Raw genomic sequence first — 19297 nt, forward strand, 5'->3', positions numbered from 1 at the left:
AAAATATATTTTTGGAGGCAGGGGAACAGGTCAGGGAGAGCGGGATAAAGTGAAAACAAAGTGGGTGTCGAATGGGGAAAAGCAGCACATGAGGAAGGGAACAACACAGAGGGTGAGGAACACACAGGAAAGAAAAATATAGAGGTGAGGGGAAACACATGGAGAAGGGAAGCACATGAGGGAGAGTGCAACATGGAGCAAGGGAGAAGCACATGGGTGAGAGAGCTAGACAGAGCATGGGGGGAAATCACCTATACCTTTTGAGATAAGACATGATATCCCACTGCAGCAACGGGGAGTGATTCAGAATATCGACTACAGAATATCGACATTGCAGTAATATCGAGGTAAGTAATATCGATGTTAAAATCATCGATTTTTAAGTGTATTTAAAAATATCGAAGTATAGAATATCAAGTAGTTTATATCGAGTGTAGAAAACATCCAGAGAAAATATCGACAGTTAAAATATCGATTTGTTGAATGTATAATCTTAAAAATGTTGTATTTTAATTTTTTTTAACTTACATTTTGTTTATGTTTGTTATTTAATGTAATAAAATATGTAAGTAATAAAAAACAAAACAATATGTAGTTTAAAAATAATAAAAAATGTTAGGAGCGGGTTGTGGGTTTTTAGGGGAATAGGGTGGGAAGTGTTTTAAATTATATAGAATTAAATGAAAGTAAATGTATAATAATTGTAAAATGTACCAAAAATGTATGTTTTAGTAGCGGGTTGTGGGTTATTAGGGGAATAGGGTGGGAAGTGTTTTAAAATAAATTACAATTAAATTTGTAATAGAATTTAAAAATATTTGTTTGAAATTGATTTGAATTTTTTTTACATTTGTGTGAAATTTTTTATAGGAATTTCGAAATTGATTTGAAATTAATTTCAAATTAATTATTTAAATTTAGAATATGATTTGACAATAATTACTAATTTTATGTGAATCTTTTTTAAAATTTAGAAAATAATTAGAAGTTAAAATAGAAAATAAATAGATGTATTGTTAAAAATCTATAAATTTAAAATCAAATAATTAGGAGATAAAAATGTAATATTTTTGTAAATTTTTAAAATAATTTAAAAAAAATACATTTAAAAAAATCGAAATTATTTATAATTCGAATATTTAATGGAAATTAATTTGTAATTAATTTATCTAATTATTTTAACATTTTAGAGAATGATTGTTTATTAAATTGAAAATTTATGTGACATTTTTTTATTTAATTTTAAAATTTATAATTAAATAATTTACACAATAATTTAAAATAAAAAAAAATTATTTAGAAAATTGAAAGATGTTATTGTATGAACTATATAAAAATGTGTATTTTTAAGTTATATGGTTTTAGTGTCCAGTATGTTTAATGATTTTATGTTTTGTGGAGTGGGAATGGTAATTTGTAAGGGTTGAATGTCCAGCACTTTCTCTGAGTTTATACTTGGTGGAGAGGGAATAGTAATTTATATGAGTTCAATGTCCAGCACCTTCCCTGAGTTTATACTTGGTGGAGTAGGAATAGTAATTTATATGGGTTCAATGTCCAGCACCTTCCCTGAGTTTATACCTGGTGGAGTGGGAATAGTAATTTATATGGGTTCAATGTCCAGCACCTTCCTTGAGTTTATACTTGGTGGAGTGGGAATAGTTGTTTATATGGGTTCAATATCCAGCAACTTCCCTGAGTTTATACTTGGTGGAGTGGGAATAGTAATTTATATTAGTTCACTGTCCAGCACTTTCCCTGACTTTATACTTGGTGGAGTGGGAATAGTAATTTATATGGGTTTACTGTCCAGCACCTTTCCTGAGTTTATACTTGGTGGAGTGGGAATAGTAATTTATATGGGTTCAATGTCCAGCACCTTCCTTGAGTTTATACTTGGTGGAGTGGGAATAGTAATTTATATGGGTTCAATGTCCAGCACCTTCCCCGAGTTTATACTTGGTGGAGTGGGAATAGTAATTTATATGGGTTTGCTGTCCCGCACCTTCCCTGACTTTATACTTGGTGGAGTGGGAATAGTAATTTATATGGGTTTACTGTCCAGCACCTTCCCTGACTTTATACTTGGTGGAGTGGGAATAGTAATTTATATGGGTTCAATGTCCAGCACCTTCCCTGAGTTTATACTTGGTGGAGTGGGAATAGTATTTTCTAAAGGTTTACTGTCCCGTACCTTCCCTGACTTTATATTTGGTGGAATGGGAATGGCCACAACTTTTTATAGATATACATTTTGGTTGGTAGAATATTACAAATATTATTTTTTTGTGCATTAATTAAGTATAGTAGTAATTTACATTATTGTTAAATTAGTAGTAGATTGATAAAGATCTTACAATTTTTATTATTTTATAAAAATAATAAATAATTACAAATATATTTGCATTATATTTAATTTTGAAAATTAAAAAAGGAGACATGTTTAAGTGAAGACATTTACAAACTGTTTATTAAGATGAAAAAATAAATGGCAATTAGAGGAAAACTTTTTATTTGTAGTTTAATTTTGTAAGTGAATAGTTTAAAAAAATAAATAAATTGCAAGTACATTTTTTTAAATAAAAAAGTCTAATAAATTACAATGAAACTATTTTTATGTTAAGTCACATATATTGCAAATGTCAATTTTTAATACAAATATTATTACATAGTGGACAATTTATTTATTAAAAAAAATTATAAATCATATACAAAATAGATATATTTTAATAGTAAACATGTTGAAAATGTTTTTTTTATTTGTTGTAAATACATTTTTTAGTTTTTTATAGTACAAATTATTCATAGATACTTTTTTAGAGATCTCAAAATAGTAACATTTTTGTTGCTTACAAACTGATATTTCTTTTATAAATTAATAAAATTAATATTGATAATATTAATAATATTAATTTTTACAAAAGTGAATAATGAGAAAACAGTTTTCCAATTCAAATCACATGAACATATTTATAAGCATAAGGTTTAGTAGAAGGTGAATGATTAAAGTAATTTCACATTATAATTAATTACAAATTGTACATATAAATAATATTTTCTTTTACATTCTTTATTAAATAATGTTGTAAAGAATGTTTTTAAATAAATATTTATTTATAATTTTTTTTAAAAATTATTAGGAGAAATAATATATAATGTAAGCCTATATAATTAATTTTAAAGTGTAAGAAAATAGAAAATAAATAGGCTTTTCAGTTATACAGGGACTATTTTTTAACCGCGTATTGTTATTATGTTTGATTTGGTACTGGAACAGCTCGCGGTTGGATGCAGCATTGCATTGTAGAGGGTAAGTTTGTTTTTGTTGTATTGTATAAGCTACCAAATTTATTTAAGTGTATGTGTGGTGTATTTAGCTTGAGTAGGATTGTAATGTATATCGTAAATTGTGTTTTAGGTGTTAGCTCGACTGTGTACGATAGTGTTTATCGCGTTTTAGTACTAGGGGGCCGATCAGGATCGCGGACGGACTTGCGTCCGTCCGCGACCCCAGAGCAGGAGGGAACCTCCGCATGGCATGCGGAGTTCCCTCCTGTGCAATTAGGATGTGACCGCCACCCTGGCGGTCACATCCTCTATTTTTAACATTGCGGCGGGTGCAGCTTCAAGCTGCACCCGCAGCAATGTTAAAAATGCACGCATTGCTTTTGCATGCAGAAAGAGGCAGGCACCGTGCGGTGCCTGCCGCTTTCTGCATGCAAATGCAGGGGGGTACCATAGGTACCCCCCATGTGCACCCCCCACCCCCCCTTCACCTAGGGGGCCCGCAACGGGCCCCCGCAGTGAAGTTCCGTATGCTTTTCCACGGCGGGAAACGCGCCGCGGAAAAGCATAATTCACTGCCCATCCTAATATGGTGGACGGTGTCTGAGAGACACCGTCACCATATTAGAGCTTTTCCGCCGCGGTTGTAAGCCAACCGCGGCGGAAAAGCTGCGGACGGAAACCAGGACCCACCAGCCATCCTAATGTGCCGGTGGGTCCTTGGTCAGTCCGCTGCGGTTTTTCCGCATCCTCGGGGCCGGCGGTGGCTTCCGCCGGCCCCGAGGATGCGGAAAAACCGCTATCCTGATCGGCCCCTAGGTGTGTGAAAGATGTTTATATGTTTTAATGTTACTAAATGCTTATGTTCATAGGATAAAAATGTAATTTTATATGTGTATGGGTGTATTTGTGTGGGAGGGTATGTCTTTCTTCTATTTTTAGGTTGTCGCCAGTGTTTTAGTTTTTGGAGGACGTATGTTTTTTTTTTAAATTAGTGTGACGAGTATTACATACTCAGATTTTTACACACAGACTTTGTTTTTCGCGTTTTCCAGGAGTGTTTATTTTATTTAAATTACCATTTTGGGTTTTGAAGGGTATACTTTGTGGATTACATTGGAGAGGAGTCGCCATGGATTTGCTTGTATTTTTTCATTTTTTTTGGGCTTGCTTGGATTGTATGGATATTTTGGCTTATTTCGTATGGATTTCTTTACATTGGATTACTTTTGAAGAAGCAACAAAAACTAATTATATAAGGAAATGTTTTTGGGTGGGAAATCTGTTCAAATGTTTTGTATTGCGATGTTATACGTAACAGTTTGAAAGTAAATTATCAAAATAAATTTAATGAATGTGTTTGTAATTTATTTGATAATTTAATTTCAATTTGTTACATATAGTAATGGTAGAAAAATGTGTATTTATAAATGGCTAATGTTTGTATATTTGTTATATATTTTATAGAATCGTTTTAGCTGTCATTGAGAGATATTCTAGTCCTCTGGTACTTGGATAGAGTGTAACTTGGCTTTGGAGTGTATTACACATTTCTTTGGTTTGTTTAGTTAATTTTGGTCCTATCAGGGTTACTGATTGCTCCATTAGGAGCTCTTGGTAACTCTTTTCTTTTTGTAGGGATTGAATTAATTTGTAAAGGGTAGGTGTTCCTCTGCCTGTGGTTGCTTGGAAGGCGTTGTGCCATCCTTCAACTGCGTTGTTTGTTTTTGCTTCCTTATTTAGGGTGCTTATGGTAGACATTCCACCAGGCTAGTTGATATTTAGGTTGTCTTCTATGACCTGATCGGTGTAGCCTTCCTACCCATGTACCTCCGAAATAGTCAAGCACAGGGCTTAATCTTTCTTCGTTTCTTTTATAGTAGGGGCTGTCTATTAATATGTTGTAGTGCTCTGCTACGTCTGTTACAGGGACATAGGCTAGAGAAATACGTTTTTTAATTTGATAAGCAAAGGTGCTATCTGTGGCGTATTGGACACTTAATGTAGACTTTTGTTGATGTCGCCATATACATTGATTAAAATAATAATAGCAACCTTGTATTGCTGTATGTGGGTATATTTTTAGGATTCTGTTTATCATTGCTTTTTCAAAATCAATGATTTTTGTATGGGAAAGAGTCATTAGTTAGTTCTTTGACTTTGGTTAGGATTTCTTGGTAGGTAGATTGTTGTTTGTTTGGTAGGAGGGCATATAGGAATGGAATATTAGCATTTTGGAAATGACCATGGATAGTGTACAATTGGTAAAAAGGTTTAGGACATACAGCAAAAGTACCATCCATCATCCAAGTTTGGCATTGGTTTAGTTTAAACATGTTGTCTGCAGTGGCAAACAGTATTATTCTTTTATCTTTTGAATTGTTGTCATATAGTATAAATGGTTCATTATTATGAGTTACAAAGAGTTCAGGGGGAAGTTGAACTTCTTCAAAAGTTTTAGGTGTGGGAGGAGTAGTTGATGTAGCTCTTTTTTGTCTAGCTATGGTTCTTTTAAGGGAATCTATACTTGGTAGTTGGCTAGATGCATGTTGGGATAGAGTACAATTGTTGTTTCAGAATAGTAGTTGTTGGTGTATCACTAGTAGTGCTAGCTTCTTTAAGGGAATCAAGCACTTCTCTAATTTCTATTTCTGTAACATTTAGTGGGTGGTTATGTTCCTTAGTATAAGTTAGTCATTTCCCGAGTTATAGCTCTCCCATAACATTTGTTAGAATAGTATTTGGTGCATTTCCAAAAAACTTTCATATCTTTCTGTTTCTCTTGAGTGTATACATATCCCATGTAATATAGAAGCATTTTCCCTTTTTGAGAATACACAAATTTAGCTCCTTCAGTCATATTTGCTTTTTGGTGCTAAGAGAGATTAAACATTACATTATTAGAAAAGTATGTAAATCATGCATATAGTATTATCATAACATTGATTTGCACGTTAATTATTTACCAGTTTTTTTCTTTGTTGAATGCAGTTGTTGGTTTTCTTCGAAGTTTTCTTTTTGCTGTATTTTTTCTGTACCTGTTAAGATGGAGAAGATGTGTTAGAAGAATGTTTCTTTAATAATGTTTGTTTGGTTTTGGTCAGCTACCTAGTTTTTCCTTAGTTTTCTATTTACTAAGTTTTTTAGGTTAGATACCTACTTTTTATATTTTTTCTTTGAAGTGTTGATGTTGTGCAGGTTTTCTATAATTTCTTTATATCTTTAGAAAATAGAGTAGGAATAAAAGAGATGTTTTAGTTATTTGTTTTCTAAATAGCAGTTTGAAGTTTTAGATTTACGTTTTCTGAAGATATAAAGGTGGGTTGTACTTACTTTAGATAAGTGTAGCAGGTTTTTGGTAGAAGTAAATCCGTTTTCTTTCAGCAAACTGGCAGCGTTTCGGCTTCCTTTTTTTTGGTGTTTTAGTTTGCGATTTTAGCAGGTGTAATTTGTCCTTTTATAGGGTGTTAAATTGCTTGCGTAAGTTTATTGGTTATCCACTTTGATACCTTGTTCTTATTGGTTTATTTGAATTTTTTTCCTCGTTTTGGTAATTATTGTTCTTAAATGGTGGACGCCAATTAGTGTTTTTTTGTATGGGTAAAGTAACTTTTTTCAATGTTTAATGGCATTTTGTTATATTTAAAGAGAAAGAATATTTATTATGTGTATGAAGTAATGTACAATTATTTGCAATGTTTTATTTGTATTCTAAAATGTATGTTTGATGTAAATGTTTTTTTTAATTTTAGAAATGTTTATTGTATGTAGTATCCTTTTTTAAAAATATAATATATATATTTGTGAAGTGTATAATATGTTTTTTTATTTATAAAGCGTATTTTGTATGTGTTTTGTTAAGTCGATAATAATTCGTTTTCGATATTGTAGTATTCTATATAGTGATGGTCAATATTTTGACTGTGTTTAATGTTATGGATTGGTGCTCATTTTTTTTTACATTCGATAATATTGATGGTCGATAATTTAGTAGTCGATAATGTTTTTACTCAATATTGTTGTTTCGATATATTTGTAATTTCTTGTTTAACCCCTTCGATGCGGATGACAAAGCCAGCTCATGGGCGTGACCTGCGCTGCGCGCATGACAAGCTGGCTTTGTCACGTAACGCAGGATTTTCGAATCTTCCGCGCGCAGCGGGAAAACCCGCTAGCGCGCATGCGGTTAAGTATTAGGAGTCGATATTTTTGTAGTCGATAATTTGACTTCGATATTTTGTCTAGCCGATATTCGGTCTGTCGAGGTTATGTCAGTGATTCGATTCAAGCATGTGGATCTATGAAAGATCCAGTGCTGGAGACAAAGGTTATGCCCCATGGGAGGGACAAACACTATGGGACAAGCAAATACGAAGAAAGTTATTGATTGAGATGCAAGCAAATGAAAATGACAAAGCCAACAAATGGTAAGCAACGGATGGAATGAAATAAAAGCAGATCATTACTAAACAGGATTGTGCAATGATCATTACTGTTATGATGTTGATGTGTGTCTATGACATATCTTTAATTCTTACTTATGTATTACATCTTAAACATTTGAAATATGAAGTTTCTCTGCAGACTGTAGCTCTCTCATTGTTATTTTATGCATTTGCCTTAGTTATAAGCCTTTGAAATTTTGGTCTCACAGTACCTTTTCTTGGCAAAGAGAGGTTTCCTATTAACAGTGATAGTATATTCATGTGTTACTAGAGTACATATGTATTAATGGGGCTGCTTCTATGAATTTGTATTTGTTCACACACATGCAGCCAACTTCTGACACCAAAGGCTCAAGCAAACATAAAATCAGAGTAGTGGCTAATTTCTAAAAAAGATTTCAGTACGGTTAACTTAAGGGTCTTCTCATTTATATTATGTTGATTAGCATAGCGCACTAATGACCAGCAAGGGTATCCAAGCGCTTGAGCAGGTGAGTAGGCTTGTGATACCAGTCACATTATTCAAAGAGCCAGGTCTTCAACGACATGCCAAACTCTAGTGGCGAGTAGGCTCGGATATGCTGAGGAAGGTCGCTCCATGTTTTGGGATGCTATGTAAGAGAAACTGCGACCTATTGTTCTGCATTTTTTAATTAGGGGTGTGTGTGCGAGACTGAGTAAAGGTGTCTTGATGGCTTGTGAAAGTGTGTGTGGCTATTGTAGTAAGGGGGTCACATGTTGTGTAGGGCTTTGTAGGTGTGCATGCAGAGTTTGAATTGCCTGTGTTTGTGAATGGGGAGCCTGTGGAGCATACGCAGGTGGGGTGAGATGTGGGTGGGGGAAGTTGAGTATGAGTCTTGAGTCTGTTTAGGAGTTGTTTGGAAATTCCAGCATACAGTGAGTTCCTGTAGTCGACTCAGCTTATGATGCCTGCTTGTATCACGGTTTGTTTGGTGTTCTGAGGAAGCCACTTGAAGATTTTTCGTAGTATTTGTAGGATGTGAAAGCAAGCAGAGCTCACTGCATTGACCTGTGTCTTCATGTTGAGCTTTTTGTCTAGGATGATTCCCAGATTTCTGGCTTGGTTGATGGGTGTTGGTCCCAGTTCTGTCATCCACCAGGTGTAGTCCTACGTGGAATTCTTGTTATGAAAGACCAGTGCTTTCAGTCTAGCCAGAATTCAGTTTCAATCACTTGGTTCTCATCCAATTCGCTACAAAGGGGCAAGCACTTGGTGAAGATTGTCTGGTGGCTGATGTCAGGGAGAGGCTGAATTAGGTATCGTCTGTATAGGAGATGAAGGTGATGTCTTCAGATCTGATGATGTTAGCGAGTGGAGCCATGCAGACGTTGAACAGGGCTGGGCTTGGGGAAGAATCCTGTGGGATTCTGAATACGCGTTCTTTGGCTTCTAATGTTAAGGGTGGCAGTCTGACTCTTTGGGTTCTTCTTGTAAGGCAGGAGGTTATCATGTTGAGCAGAGGTTCTTGTATACAGCCCTCCTGAAGTCTTCTGAAGAGTGTGTTGTGGGAGACTGTGTCAAATGCCATTGGGAGGTCGAGCAGGATGAAGGTGGCTGTTTCTCCTCTGTCAAGGATGGTCCTGATATCATCAGTGGCTATGAATAGTGCAGATGATGTGCTGTGGTCCTTTCTGAATCCTGGTTGTGAGTTGTCCTGTAGGTGGCAGTGCTCGAGGTGGCTAGTGAGTGCAGTCATTGTGTTTCTGAGATTTTGCTCCAACTGCGGCTGGGTAGGTTGACGGTGGGTGAATTGGTCTGCAGTGTGTTGATCTTGAAGTGGATTAAGCAGTGGTCAGTACACATGAGGGGTGAGGTTGAGTTGAACTTGATGTCGTTAAAGGTGGTGAAGATGAGGACAATGTGTGTCGATGATGAATGTGGGTTCTATAATGAGCTGGGTTAGTCCAATGTTTAGGCGTTCTAGGAGTGCTGTGGAGCAAGGGTCTGTTCTGTCTTCTGGTGGAAGTGGAAGTTTAAGCTTCCGAGGACTACGAAGTGTTTAGAGTCTCTGGTGAGGGTGGCAAGGAACTTTGTGAAGAGGTTGGTGAAGGTATCTTATGGTCCTGGAGGTTGATAGATGAGGGTTCCGTTTAGGGTAACTTGAAGCTTGAAAGGCAGATGTTCCATGAACTGAGTGGGGTTCTCTGTGGTCAGTGAGCAGGTGATCGAGTCTTTGTAAAAGATCGCTTGTCACCCCCATCCTCCCCCTCCCATGGCAGTCCTGTCATGCCGCAGGATCCTTAAGACAGTGAAGCTGGGTCCGGAATTGCCTTGGAATGGTCAGAGGAGCAGTCAGCTGGTAGGTAGGCAGGCTGGGGCCTAGGCAACTGCTCAAAGGTGTTGAGCAGCAGCGGCCATTAAGTAGGTCCTGGATGGGGAGGTGGTGGGTAGAACTGTGCATGAGAGAAGAGGAGAAGCAGGTAAGGAGCGGGGAGGTGGGATACAGAAAAAATAAGCTCGAGGGCATGGGGGGCAAATAATGCATTAAGGTGATATTAAGGGGTGAGGAAATAATTTTAAAAAGCAGAAACGGGAAGAAAACGAGATGAAAGATGAGAAACAGCTGAAAATAGCAAAAAGCAGAAAACGGATGAAAAAGAAGATAAGAAATGGCCAAAAAAGAGATAAAGGAAAATCAGAAAACGGGGGAAGAGAGGAGATGAGAAATGGCTGAAAAGAGCTAAAGCAGAAAACTGGGTGAAAGAGATGAGAATTCAGACGACTGGAAAAAATCCACAAAAACAGAAAATGGTGAGAAAGAGATGGGAAAAGACAGAGAAGGAGCAAGAGAGGATGAGAGAGAGAGCTGAAGGAGATGAGCTGGAAGCCTCAATGCAGCAAAGCAGTTTCCGGAAGGGCCTTGGACTGGTTTGAGGATAAGTCAACAGGTGAGTGGGGTAGTGGGGTCAAGACATCTGCTCAGTTTATAGCTTAGTGAAGGTTTTCCCAGATACCTTTTAAGAAAACCATGTACAATTAATCAAACGTCAATTGCTTGCAAAGTGTTCCATGTTTGGAATCAGAAAAGCGATGTTTGAAACTGAAACAACACACTGAATACAGTCCGAGCTAAAAAAACTACACAAAAAGATACAATCCAGAACTTCCAATTTTGAAGGGTTCTGCTTTTCACGTACTCATCAAAAAGCAATCTCATACGATCAAATCGTTGTCGTGTCACGGGTACTCCAGTAGCAGGAAGCTGTTGCTGGCAGGATCTGTAACGATATTACAAACTGATGAACGAACAGTCTGCGAATGGTCAGGACAACACTTCCACACTTGTACCACACATAATTATCAGTTCTACGAACATTATTGGCATCCACAATCAGCAGCACAATCTGCAGGTCTCTAGGAGAAAGAAGTTACATTGAAATCACAATTAACTAAAGCGGACTTCCCTAGGCGCTTTTCAGCAATAGACACTCCACATCTATTCATATACTCACTGTGCCATTTAGCAGAGTACCCAGCAGGGTGTAAAGAATATCGATAATTATAAAACCTAGTTTTCAAGTGACATAACTGAGATAATAAATATATGGGATCAAGGAACGTCATGATTTTTTCGTCGCAACCAAATCGCCAGAAAATATAAAAAGAAACATAAACTCTGTTACAATGCAATTTGCATGCTAATGGATGTACTACACAATAAGAATATTATTATTGAAAGATTAAATTAACCAGACCAGACTAGGGCAGTACAACCTGTATTGAAGAGTGTACCAGAGCGCAAATCCCAGTTTGCCCACGTAATCACATTGTGTCAGCTCTTAGAGATTCTTTACAAGAGCCATTCCCAGGTGACAGATTGGATATGGAAACTTTTTCAATACTTGCAGTGCAGTGGAACACGAGGACAATGGAGTGATGTTGAGAGCGCCAAGGGCACTTGAAGGGATATCAAATAGAATTCATTGGTATATGCTCATTCCTATATGTCTGCTACGTCCATGCACAACAGTTTCTGATCTACTATACCTTGCTTGTTCAGACAGACCACAGCAGTTGTACTGTCCGAGAGTATTTGAAATTCAGAACTCCACAACTGAGGGAGAACATTTCCGACCCAACTTTATCACCTTCAAATCGAGCACACATACGCAGAGTCGATGTTTGAGGCGTTCATAGAAAAGATGGCATGCTAACAAGTTGGATGACATACCCACCACTGACGGTCCCAAAGTACGAAAGGGTAAAGAAGAACTACATCCTTTAGCTACCATTATATTAGTAACAGTGGTGGAATAGTCACTTAGAACTTAGAATTCTCTCATCTAGTGGCATAGGTAGTTAGAAGTTTTCGGTCTTAAGAAACATGTTTAGAAATCCTAGATTTAAACTGGAAAGGAGACCTCCCTTCCTTTCTTCACAACATGTCTGGCTAACAAGTTCTGCCCTTCTCTGAGAGGGTAACACATTTTGACAGTACCTATTTTGAGTAGTAAGGTTTAACTCTATTTCTATTTGGTAAAGGCGATAAGGGACAGGTGGCAGAACGGCAAAATATGAAGAGAGTAACTTTTCTTTAGAGCAAGAACGACCCACTGGTCTGATTTTATCTTTTCCAGTTATGGATGTAGCCCAACATCTGTTTTCCAACTAGCGAATCATGAGCCTAAACAGAGGTTCTGGTGTTCTGGGAATTGAATAGGAGAAAAAGGACTGCTGTTTACACTACTGTTGAATGATGGATACGCTAACCCCACAGCTCTAGCAGTTATATTAGTTCGCTTAATTTGTTCAAGAAGAGAATATGCGCTTTCCGGGGGAGGAGCCAAGATGGCGGACGGGACGGACGCTTGAGCTCCCGGCTCCGCAAGCCGTCTGGTTTCTTTTGGACATCCTGATCATTTATCCTGACCTGCGCCGTCCTACCACAGTGAAATACTGGCGCTGAAGTGACTGGTGTTCTCCCGGTACCTTTACCTGCGGAATTGGTGGCAGACTCAGTGTTTTTCCGACCTCCGGCGCTTCCCCTGTACCCTGCGCTGATGGCCGCCGCTGGACGCCGAGAGACGTGGATGGGGAGACGAGCTGGCGAACCGCTGCAGACCATGGAGGCGTAGAGCGCTGCCCGGACGACCGGAGTCGGACCCTTCCAACTGGGTCAGACTCTCCTTCGCGCAGCTTGTGGCGTGGACGACGCTGTAGCCCCCCCCACGGTTAGCTCTCCCCTGCCACTCCATTGAGACACGGGCGGTCTCCATCTTGGAGCGTCTTCCCCGTAGTGGACGGCTGCTGCCCACGGGAAACGAGGAGGACTCCCATCCTGTGCTGCCTCCGAGTTGCTCACAGAGTTCCCCCGGCGGCTACACTGTTGCTTCCTCTGATGCCGCTCTCAACTCCGTATCGCCATTTATTGTGCGCTGCAGGCATGGACATGGCGCCTGTTCTCCCTGCCGAGGCGTTGGCTGATCCTGGGGCTGCAGTAACTGGGGGCCCGTATGCCCTGGTGCCGGTGACCGCATCGAGTGAACGGGGTGATACTGCGGACCGGCTTCCGACAAGGAGTGGCCCGACCTGCGGCGACATCCTGGCCGCTCTCATGGACTTGAGGGCTGAAATGCGGAGCACTGCCCGGGCACTGGTCCGGAGACTTGATGAAGCGCTCCCAGACGTGGGGCGAGCTCGGCTGGATGATCCCCCGCCGCCCCTGTTCCGACCTGGAGGGGATACAATGTTGCCGAATGCAGAAAAGGCGGTGAGGCGTTCTCCTGGCTACAAGGTACCGAGTCAGTCCATCGACGATGTTACAGTTGCAGGGGCACCCTCTACTTTCGACGCAACGACTCTGCCTATAAACTATCCACCGGGGCCCGGCAGCTTCTGTTCCTCGTCACCGGTCCCCCTCGCTGCCTCTATCATTGGAGCCCCTGGGGAATGTTTTTGCACTGTTTGGGACCCTGCGGCACTAGGCGTCTTCATTGTCCCCTCTCCTCGTAAGCGGCCATCTTGCTTCTTTGTCCTGGTTACTGGCGCCTCGCAGCAATGGACAGGCCTGGAGAAATTCTGCCGGTCCGGACAGGGTTGATGGATTGTCTGATGTCGTGTTGATTGGATCGGCTGGCGAGGACCTGGACTGAAACTTGTTTTGTGATATTGGCTGAGTAGTCTTTAATGTCCTGTTTTTCTGCTGCACGTTACTGTCGATTTCTCCTGTTGTTTATTTTATCTGCTGGGAGGGGGACTTGTACTGGACTGAGGTACCGGGTGTTACTGCTTCTGATCTACTGGGAGTACAGTTTTTTGTCATTGTGTTGTCTATGGCGCGGGCGACATTGACGGTGAGGGAAGCCGGGGGTTCGGTTGCTGGGTGGGCTCCTCCCCGCTTTTCCTTTTCCTGGGAGTAGTAGGGTAGTGTATTCTTCTCTCTCTCCCTATGTGCTACCGTGCATTTATGGACTTTTTCTTTTCTTTCTTCGCTTGTACTCTATATTTCGGGTTCTCTTTTTGGGGCGACAGACACACTGCTAAGGGGGGGGTAGGCCATAGCCTCGGCATGTGTGTAGGGTGGGGGGTCTTCATCGGTTGGTTTTTTGTTTCTATGGGCCTTCTTTTTCACTTTTTCTGTTTTTCTTTCTATATGCTTTTTCCTGGATCGTGGGTGGGATTGGTGTTAGGAGGGTAACGGCTGGGGGACACACCTCACTATGTTTTGTCATCCTGATATCCTGGATTTGTGCCGCCATTTTAGATATGTTAATTGTAAGTGGAATCTCCTGATGGACGTTGCCCATTTATTACGTGGATGTATGTACTGTACACTGATCCGTTCTAAGCTTCTGTATCTCCTTATATATAAAATTATTTAAAATTAACCTTATTACTTCCTGACACTTGAGGCACGTGGATTTACTGTAACACATATCGTAAGCTTCTACATGCTGACGTGCTCCGAGTGGATGTATACTTTGCAACCGAGCTACAGAAGTGTCGAGGCCGGCCGGATGGTGGTAGGCCCGTATTTGTCTTATGCATCGTGCTCAATAAAGGTTTTCAAAAATTTAAAAAAAAAAAAAAAAAGAAGAGAATATGCGTTTCGCCAAAAAAGACACTTCTGTAGTATTTCATGGGTATGTGAGAAGGTTAAGTTGTAGAATCATGGAAAGTTTCTTTTCGCGAGAGCTTGAATGTGGTGAGAGGCAAACGGGAGTGGAGCAGAGGCGGATGGCTGGAAGTTGGTCTCTATGCTTAATGAACTCCTACCCAAGATATCTCGGATGGATTAAGGAGTATTTATTTAAGGAATAAATCTAGCACTTCACAACTTCCGATCTAAATACATGCTTTGCACATAACCAGATAATCTTTTGGTTCACAATCATGCATGCCTGCAGATAACAGCACTTTCACCTGACCATGCAAACATGGCATCTAAAATAATACTAGATGGTAACCAATAGGCAAACGTGTGCTCAGCAATTTATAGGGAAAACATCTTTTTTAGAATATCTCAATACTCCAGGTGCTACTAAGGGGGAAGGTGTGGTTACCATACAACACCCACCTCGATTCACCAAAGCGAATTCAAAACATACACAATTCTCCCCGAGCACTCAATTATATATTCATACTGTCTGCCAACATTAAATTCAAAATAAACTAAATAATCAAGATGACACAGTCACAGAAATCCAAGGTCCATATATTGATCCAGTATGCCAGATCTTCTTGTTCACAACAGATTTATTTCTTCAGTTCACATCCAAAAAAATGTAGCCTTTGTCTTTTCAATTTCATATCCATGTACAGCAGCCAACACGTGTTTCGTCATGCTGGGTAGAGCACATTGACTTCGTCAGGGCTGCAACCCAAATAAACAATACCATTTTTTTACAGAAATTCCATACCTAATTATCCGTCCTCATATTTCATATTCACAAATATTATCCACATAGTGGGAAAGTAGAATGAATCCTGTGCTAAAGAGAAGAATGGAACCAAAGCCCAAGTACTCATATCACCCAATCATGTGCTAGACATAGTACAAAATCCAACACCATTAGAAAAAATATATATAAAAGCCTATTATGTAAGTCACCTGTTATTATTATTTTCTCAATATTCAAACCACTGTTCGTTCACCGGATATTTCCAGTAAAAACGTCCTGAAATAATAATACACAATCAATACTCAGAAATAATGCCCAAACATGAGTCACCTAAATTACTAATCCATTAGTATGCCATTCTTGCTCGAGTTGCCCCTAGCATTATCACTATGAAATTACCGTATAAATCAAGTCCAACGCCGTATTTCCTATGTCCCAAAATCACAATTCAAATATCCAAAATGCTGGTAACTCCTACAAAAAATTCCGAAAGGGCCCATTGTAATGTAATATATGTAAAACATTTACTATGACAATGAAATACAGTGAAGGCAACACCTACTCACCCTAAGTCTTCAAATAGAGAAAGCACCAATTTCACTTCGTTATACCCTTCGGTAAAAATCTCACTCCAATTAGCAAATCTACAGTAACAGAAGTTGAGACGGTAGCGTTATAACACATCCGTCCGCAAATCAGTGCTGACGGCCAGTAGTACTCACCATGTGTGCACAGGGTCGTGTGTATCAACAGTTCCCCGCGGTAGTCAGCGTTCTACAACAGCGCCATATTGGAATATTCCTAAATTGGTTAGATACGAGGGCGCCATCTTGTAATGTGCAAATATCACGTAACTGCATAAAAGACTCAATCGATAAATTAAAGTTCTTACGTGCTCCCCATATCTGATATTCTTTCTAAAAAATATAGATACAAAATCACTGCTAGCAACACTGCTCTCTGTTTATATATACCAACATTTTTTTTGCATTGTCCGCAAGTACTCTACAGCCGCCGGTCCGTGAATCAAAGCTAGTAGGAATCCCCATTCAGTAGCAGGATCCCGCAAGCGCCATCTTGTAGTTCTAAAAACAAGTCAGGATATATGTATTATGCAAGATACTTCTGAGTATATTTACCCATGTTCAACAGTTACTCATCATGTGCTATCGTCATCAGATAAACACACTATACGTAATACTCGTACTAAATGTGAGGATTTATACCCGTGCTCGACAATAAATTGTAATATGACACGATTCAATCCACAAGTTACAACACAATATGTAAAATTACTCTATACGTCATATCTACGACGCCTTTATTAGTATATCCATAAAGTCACTTAATACCGCAGGTATTTCTAATCTGCCCGAAACCAATACCAATATCATTAATATGTAGCAGTATCACCAAGAAATATCTTTTAGCGAGTACACATGTTCTCTATTCTACGCAATGGGATGTGGGGTGGTTTCATAGTCCGCTCATATCAAAACCTCGTAAGTCACCCATATACAAAATAGGAGTAAAGATTGACATGGTCATCCATATTGTCATGATTCTGGACGGCATGTGCTGCGATGGGATATCTCGTATCACCATTCTTCCACGCCCTGAAATGCTCCATCATTCTATCCCGAAGTCTCCTTATAGTGCTACCCACATATACTTTACCACATGAGCAAGATATCACATATACCACATAAGTGGTGTCCCAATTGATGAAAACCTCAATTTCAAATGTACCAGTTCCATTATAACTGAAGTTTGTTACCTTCTTCTTTGCCCACCTACATGAGTTCAACTTCATTAGTTAACCATGTACACGATCCTCTAGCTGGGTAACTGGGACTTACTGCACTGGCTAGTGTTTTGCCTTTTCTGAATGTTATACTAGGTCTCTCGCCTATGAAGGGCATTAGGTCTTTGTCTGCTCTCAATAAATGCCAGTATTTATTCAACATAGTGTAAAGTTTGTGACTCTCTACACTATAGTGTGTAACTAGACTTACCTTTTGCCCACCCTTTCCTTTGGTGTTATTCTCCTTCGGTAACAGTGTTTGTGCTCTTTTCATTCCAAAGGCTCTTTTCCTTACTTTATCTATAACCATCAGGTCCTAGCCCCTTGCCTCAAATCTATGTGAAATGTCATTCAAATTCCACTGGAATACATCATCTTCTGAACAATTCCTTCTGGCTCGCACCATTTCACAGAAAGGTATCGTATTAATCTGGCTCTTAGGATGACAGCTTTTGGCATGTTATAATGCATTACAGCTTGTTTCTTTCCTAAACATTTTACTACACAATTTGTTTTCACAGACATACTGTTCAATATCCAATAAAGCTATTTTTACTTGGTCAAAATGGGTAGTAAAGCGCAAATTTACATCATGGTCATTTAAATACAGAAAGAATTCTTTCAATGTCTCCAGTGTACCAGTCCATATCATCAAACAGTCATCAATAAACCGACCCCAATCATGTATGTATTCTATTTTTTGGATGTGAACTGAAGAAATAAATCTGTTGTGAACAAGAAGATCTGGCATACTGGATCAATATATGGACCTTGGATTTCTGTGACTGTCATCTTGATTATTTTGAATTTAATGTTGACAGACAGTATGAATATATAATTGAGTTCTCGGGGAGAACTGTGTATGGCATCTAAACTAGATGGGGGGGGTCTAGCTTAGCAGCTGATAAGGATAAGTTACTTATCTGTAATCCTAGTTCTCTTCCAGGAGTATACTCATCAAAGTCATAAGCACTGAATTATCTCCGCCCATATAGCCTAATACATATATATGTGTAAATAGAGTACATAGTACTAAAAAATTATACACATATACATGTATAACAAATAATAGGCAGCCTTAAACATAACCAATAGGCTAAGCAAGCCGCAATTACATGTCTTTCTGTAGTATGAAAATAACTCATAAAATATACAGTAAGAAAAAAACATTAACATTAGTTACATTCTGCAGAAAAAACTTTTTATTTTCATCTAAGAAAGTAGGTAATGAAAGGCTAATAGCAAATAACATCCCTGTACAGAAAAGGGAACTGGCACCTCGCCTTTAAGGCCTCAGAGAATCTGAACACCTCGCCTTTAAGGCCTCCAGGAGAACCATGCTCTCATCATGCCCCACAAGTGACAGGTCAGTTCTTTTGTACGGTATAGAAACCTGTAGGAACCTGTCTATCAAACGCAACAGTAACTTATACAACAACTGCTACTGCTCGACCGGGGCGGTGGGAGGGTGCTTATGACTTTGATGAGTATACCCCTGGAAGAGAACTAGGATTACAGGTAAGTAACTTATCCTTCTCTTCCAGGGGATACTCATCAATAGACATAAGCACTGAATAGAGTAGCAAGCTCATACCCACTTCCAAGCGGCCGAGCAGAAAACAAAAAAACACATTGATACATACATATCAGCTAGTATTAGCAAACAAGTTTTTCAATGAGGCTTGCCCAACCTGAGCATCTGCCTGTGTGTCTGAATCAAGGCAGTAATGGCGAGTAAAAGTATGCACTGAATGCCATGTAGCTGCTTTTGAAATTTCAGCCATGGGAACATTCCTTAGGGGAGCTGTGGTAGAAGCTTTACCCCTAGTAGAATGAGCCTTTGGCCTCCCCGACAAAGATCTGTTGGCTAACTGGTAGGCCAGAAGAATACAAGAAACAA

At 39.1% G+C, this 19297-nt stretch overlaps 1 protein-coding gene across 2 annotated transcripts in view; it reads right to left on the bottom strand.

Moving 5' to 3' along the window:
• MLXIP (MLX interacting protein) overlaps positions 1–19297 on the bottom strand; it is a 2166122-nt gene that overhangs the window by 100308 nt on the left and 2046517 nt on the right. For both annotated transcript variants that reach the window (XM_086942977.1, XM_086942976.1), the window contains one exon: positions 10847–10970. In XM_086942977.1, coding sequence (XP_086799103.1) covers positions 10847–10970 — 124 coding nt within the window. The remainder of the gene's footprint in view (positions 1–10846; positions 10971–19297) is intronic.

This window comes from Lissotriton vulgaris, chromosome 11, assembly GCF_964263255.1.
Source record: "Lissotriton vulgaris chromosome 11, aLisVul1.2, whole genome shotgun sequence".
Classification (NCBI taxonomy): Eukaryota; Metazoa; Chordata; class Amphibia; order Caudata; family Salamandridae; genus Lissotriton; species Lissotriton vulgaris.